The 5,810-nt window shown below is 46.3% G+C and overlaps 1 protein-coding gene across 1 annotated transcript; it reads left to right on the top strand.

Annotated features, from left to right (window-relative positions):
• On the top strand, nt 1–4,229 carry SKIDA1 (SKI/DACH domain containing 1). Its single transcript, XM_027121790.1, has one exon. It carries the CDS (start codon nt 199–201, stop codon nt 2,956–2,958), a length of 2,760 nt encoding a protein of 919 aa, XP_026977591.1. The 5' UTR covers nt 1–198; the 3' UTR covers nt 2,959–4,229.
• The last annotated feature ends 1,581 nt before the right edge of the window (nt 4,230–5,810 follow it).

The following is a 5,810-nucleotide window of genomic DNA, read 5'->3' as shown; positions in this document are numbered from 1 at the left end:
CATAGTTTTTTTTTTCCCCCCAATAATTTCGCCTAGAGTTTGGCACTCCCTTCGCCGGGAATAACAGTCTTTGTTATTTTATTAGCAGGATGCCTTGAGACACACGCAGCATCTGGTGGAGGATTAACATACATACATGTGTATGTATGCGTCACGTATATATTTACTGCAAATGGTGGGGATCGTTTAGTGCCCGAGATGGGAGACCTGAAGTCAGGTTTTGAAGAGGTGGATGGCGTGAGGCTCGGCTACCTCATCATTAAAGGAAAGCAAATGTTTGCCCTCTCCCAAGTCTTCACGGATCTGCTGAAAAACATCCCGAGGACGACCGTGCACAAGCGCATGGATCATCTGAAAGTGAAAAAGCACCACTGCGATCTGGAGGAGTTGCGGAAACTCAAGGCAATCAACAGCATCGCCTTCCACGCCGCCAAATGCACTCTCATCTCCCGGGAAGACGTGGAAGCGCTCTACACCTCCTGCAAAACCGAGCGCGTCCTCAAGACCAAGCGCAGGAGGGTCGGCCGGGCCCTGGCCACAAAGGCGCCGCCGCCAGAGCGCGCCGCCGCCGCCGCCGCCGCCGCCGCCAGCCCCCGCCCGGGTTTTTGGAAGGACAAGCACCAACTTTGGCGGGGCCTGAGTGGAGCCGCGCGGCCCCTGCCAATCAGCGCGCAGTCCCCGCGCCCGGGCGCCGCCGTCGTGCGCCCAGCCGCCCATCTACCTCAGATTTTTAGCAAATATCCGGGCTCGCACTACCCGGAAATCGTGCGCTCGCCTTGCAAACCCCCTCTAAACTATGAAACTGCCCCGCTCCAGGGAAACTACGTCGCTTTCCACTCGGACCCTACTTATTTTCGGAGCCTGCTGTGCAGCAAGCACCCGGCTGCCGCCGCCGCCGCCGCAGCCGCCGCGGCCGCGGCCGCCGCCGCCGCCGCCGCTGCCGCCGCCTACTACCAGGCGTCGGCGGCCGGGCCCCAACCCAAGGCGGCGGCGAGCGCCGGAGGCCCCGTGAGCCTGACCTACCGGTGCAAGCGCAAGCGCGGGGGCGCCAAAGACTGCCTGCTGGAGCCCCACGCCGGCGCCCGCCGCCTGCTTCTGCTGCCCAGGTCCTACAAAGCCAAGGCGGCGGCCGCAGCGGCGGCCGCGGCGGCGGCGGCGGCGGCCGCCGGGGCCAGTTGCCTGGAGAGGTTTCATCTGGTTAACAGCTTCTGCCCGCCTCCCCACCACCACCACCACCACCACCACCATCACCACCACCACCATCACCACCACCACCACAGGGCCCAGCAGCCGCAGCCGAATCACCACCCCCCTCATCACCACCGGCCGCAGCCCCATCTGGGCAGCTTTCCCGAGAGTTGCAGCAGCGACTCCGAGTCCAGCTCCTACTCGGACCATGCAGCCAACGACTCAGATTTTGGCTCCAGTTTGTCTAGCTCCAGCAACTCTGTGTCCTCCGAGGAAGAGGAGGAGGAGGGAGAGGAGGAGGAGGAGGAAGAGGAGGAGGACGAGGAGGAGGGGGGCAGTGGGGCCTCGGATTCCAGTGAAGTCAGCTCGGAGGAGGAGGACTCGTCCACGGAGTCGGACTCCAGCTCCGGCTCCAGCCAAGTGTCAGTGCAGAGCATCCGTTTCAGGCGCACCAGCTTCTGCAAGCCTCCCAGCGTGCAGGCGCAGGCCAACTTCTTGTACCATCTGGCCTCCGCCGCCGCTGCAACCAAACCCGCTGCTTTCGAGGATGCCGGCAGACTTCCCGACCTCAAGAGTAGTGTCAAAGCGGAGTCGCCCGAGGAGTGGAATCTGCAGAGCTGGGCCCCCAAAGCGTCTCCGGTGTACTGCCCGGCCAGCCTGGGGAGTTGTTTCACAGAGATAAGGAACGATAGGGTATCTGAGATTACATTCCCACACTCTGAAATTCCCAGTACTGTAAAGAGAACTGAGCTGACAATTAACTGCCTGGCGGAGGGGGCCTCTTCACCTAGCCCAAAGACAAACAATGCATTTCCACAACAAAGAATACTCCGAGAGGCTAGGAAATGCCTACAAGCAACTCCTACTACATACTGTGCAGATAACAACACAATAGCTGCTAGGTTCTTAAGTAATGATTCTTCGGGAGTGGCAGCAAATTCAGAAAAAGATTCCAAAATCCCTCATTGCACTGAATTTGCTACGGATTTGCCCTCTTCGCCAACTGATCCCGAGGTGGATGCAGCAGCAGCAGCAACTAAAGCCGAGAATCCCTGCACTGACACAGGCGACAAGACATTGCCATTTCTGCACAATATTAAAATCAAAGTAGAAGACAGTAGTGCTAATGAAGAATATGAACCTGACCTTATTACAAATAAGCTAAAGTGCGAGTGCAATGATACAAAGGGTGAGTTTTACAGTGTGACTGAAAGTAAAGAGGAGGACGCCTTGTTAACCACAGCCAAGGAAGGTTTTGCCTGCCCTGAAAAAGAAGCTCCTTCCTTAAGTCCACTGGCTCAGAGTCAGGGCCTTTCATGCACTTTAGGTTCTCCACAACCTGAGGATGGGGAATATAAATTTGGTGCCAGGGTGAGAAAAAATTACCGGACACTAGTACTGGGAAAGCGACCTGTACTTCAGACACCTCCAGTCAAACCAAATCTGAAATCAGCTAGAAGTCCTCGTCCTACAGGTAAAACTGAGACACATGAAGGAACACTGGATGATTTTACAGTTATAAACAGACGCAAAAAGGTAGCCAGCAATGTAGCATCAGCAGTGAAAAGGCCATTTAATTTCATGGCAAATTTTCCTTGTCCACCATCACTCATTATTGGGAAGGATGGGGATTTGTGGCCAGCGTATTCCTTAAACACCACTAAGGATTCCCAACCTCCTCACAAGGCCCATCCTATATGGAAATGGCAGCTGGGCGGTTCTGCAATACCTCTTCCACCTAGTCACAAATTCAGGAAATTTAATTCATAAAAGTGTTTTGGAAGATATTTTCTTGAACCATATTCCCTTCCTTTTGTTGTAAACTGCACAGGATGGTTTGTACAAGTCCATTAATGTGTTACACCCCTTTTGGAGTCCTGGTTTATCGCATTTTGAAGACAGAAATCGGATTACTTTTTTTTCCATTGCGGGTTTTTTTTTTTTTTGGGGGGGGGGGGGCGGGGTGGGAGAAGGGTTGGTTTACATTCCACAGACTATACTTCAGGCTAAAGACTCAAGTAAAACTCAGTTATTACGGTAGAGCTGGAACACTTTACTGTTTCAATGCTAATAATGCACCTGGTACCTCAATTCAACTGCTACAAATAAATGTCAAAAGGTTGAATAATAAATATTACAATGAGCCATTAAGTTTATGCACTAGATTTCAGACCTGAAAGTGTAACTGTTAATTCAGTGAAAGTTTGTTAGGTTACATGGTTACACAGTGAGGTAGCAAGAAAGCCCAAAGTGTTCTCTACTGGAGCTCTTGTTTGTGGGGTATCTTTTTCTCCCCTCATTTCCTCTCCAAGAGTCATTGCACTTATTTTTTTTTTGAGTGGAAATATTGGGGAGTCCTGATTGAATGCTGGTAAAAGCTGCCTCATATATACTGAGTAAAGTAAATATAATATTGTCTTTTCTTTTTTCTTTTTTTTTTTTTTGTAAAGGGTGTGATTTTACTTTTACAGGCACTCCTTGCGATTGGAAAATTCCTTTTTTGTGTTCTCACCCAAAATTTTAAATTAGGTGACTCTTACTACTGTCCTGCTTACCTTGTGGTCTGAACATGACTCCTCAAACTTGCAAAACAATGAAAATATTTCTCTTAATAGCAGAATATGTTATGGTCTCTTTATAGTGACAAAGCAGTAAAAGCGACCGAGAAAAGTAAAATGGGTCAGAAGTATAAGAATACCCCAAATGAAAAATAACAGTTAGTTCAGGGCTTTTTGGTACCAGAACTCAGGCACTTGGATTTTATTACCTTTTACTTTCTCTCTATCTCTCTAAACTTCTATTTTCAGACCATCCTGTGTATAGAGCAGGAGAGTTTCTACTGCAAGTGACAATCAGAGGTGACTATCTATATTTGCACTTAAAATCAAAGTAGTTCAACATGCAAATGGTTAGGGTCTAGCCCTTGGTAAGGGCCATGCTGGTGTACTATGTTGTGATGATGGAAGCAGTAAATCAAAATTATGGAAATTTGCACTGTTGAAAAGCATGCTTTAGCTTTATTTTCAATTAAAAACACTGTTTAAAATTCCTGGTTCCATACATTTCTACTTATTCCAGATTGGAGAACAGTTAACAGGAATGAATGGTTTTGTTGACATTTTCACTTGTAATGTTTTTGCCTGAAAGAAATGCATTTATTGGGTGTAATGTTTTGTTGTAACACCATGTGATGAGGCCAGTCAGGTTCTGTGCAAAACACTGGTGGATTTCTTCCTAAATAACAACAAAACTTTACACACTTGTTACAAATCAATTGCAAAAAGTTTCAGGTTTAAGAAAGTGAAGCAGAGATCACTTGCTATTTTGATGAAAGTTAAACCTAATAATTTTGGGTCCACCTCCCCTAGTCTGACAAATTATGTATCTCAGATCTTTGCCATCTTAAACCTAAGAAGTTGCATATATAGATCATAAATCAGAAAACAAAACATCAATGAAATGTTTACTGTGTGAATTTAAGTCACTAGTTCTCATGGAAATTCAGTTTTTTTTCTTAACCTTTTAATTCCTATTCCCTTTGAAATTTTCCTTTTGTCTATAAATGTTTCAGATAGATCTGGATGGTCTCAGCCCTAATTGTTGTATATGCTCTGTGGTTTTACTCTTATTGTAAAGGACAGAGTCTGAGAGTACCTGCATCCAAATACATTTGGATGGAGTAAACAGATGCTTTGAACTGCCTCCCTTCCTTTCCTTCTTGAATGTTGCCAGATGTAGGTTCAATGGATCTTTTTTTTTTTATTGGGATGATAGATATGGTCAAAGCAAAAATTGGGGGATGTTATCCTTGAATTCATGTTTGTGTAATTTCAAAGACCGGTACAAGTTACAGTTAAAGCTCCAGAAAGCTGAACCATTGGCTTCTCAGTCAGTTCCTTCCTCTTTGGAAGGCAATACAGAATTTGGGTGCAGTGAGTTGTCCTGCAAAATCAATCTGTAAAAAGTGTGACATACACACACTGGAAGTCTGTGATTTCTACTCTTTAATTACTGCTAAGTCAAGAAAGTTCAAAGTATGACTACTACATTTAGACTAGTACTTTTCTTGTTGGCTATGGAATCATTGTGCCTAAATTACAAATTGAGAATATATTTGAAGCTTACAGATCTTGGGTGTGGGAGGACTGCGAGATGGAATAAGCACAATTTAAAACAAATATACCCTATGGAATTTTTGACATAAAATATTGGCCTCCAGCTTTGACACTTGGTCTCCAGCCCTCAGAGAATCAATAGTTTCAGTTTATAGGAACTGAAGAATGAGCAGCATGGAGGCCGAGGCATTCCAGAGTGATACCATCAAAAGGAAAGAAATGAAATAGTCAACACAAATTTCACCCCACAGTACTACCACAAGACAGCCAACCACAGCAAAACCTGAGTTGGGGCTTCTGTTAGGAAAGTGTACCAAACGGTATTCAGTAACTTGTAAATTCAAGGTATTCTTTCAATTTCTGGGAGCCCCTTAGCTGTTTTCCTATTCTGCTGTATTCTTAGTGCAGTTTACTTCATTTTGGTTGGTTTATGATTAATGACAGTATCTAGATTTTCTAAGATGTTATAAATGTCCCATTTGTTCAAAAAGTTAAGCCTTATTGAGA

This window comes from Aethalodelphis obliquidens, unplaced genomic scaffold (assembly GCF_003676395.1).
Source record: "Aethalodelphis obliquidens isolate GAN/ISIS:26980383/991018 unplaced genomic scaffold, ASM367639v1 scaffold23, whole genome shotgun sequence".
Taxonomy (NCBI): domain Eukaryota; kingdom Metazoa; phylum Chordata; class Mammalia; order Artiodactyla; family Delphinidae; genus Aethalodelphis; species Aethalodelphis obliquidens.
This window is presented reverse-complemented; position numbering and strand designations above follow the sequence as displayed.

Bases quoted from the DNA above. Each gene is read 5' to 3' on its own strand.
- SKIDA1 (XM_027121790.1), top strand. From the start codon at position 199: ATGGGAGACCTGAAGTCAGGTTTTGAAGAGGTGGATGGCGTGAGGCTC.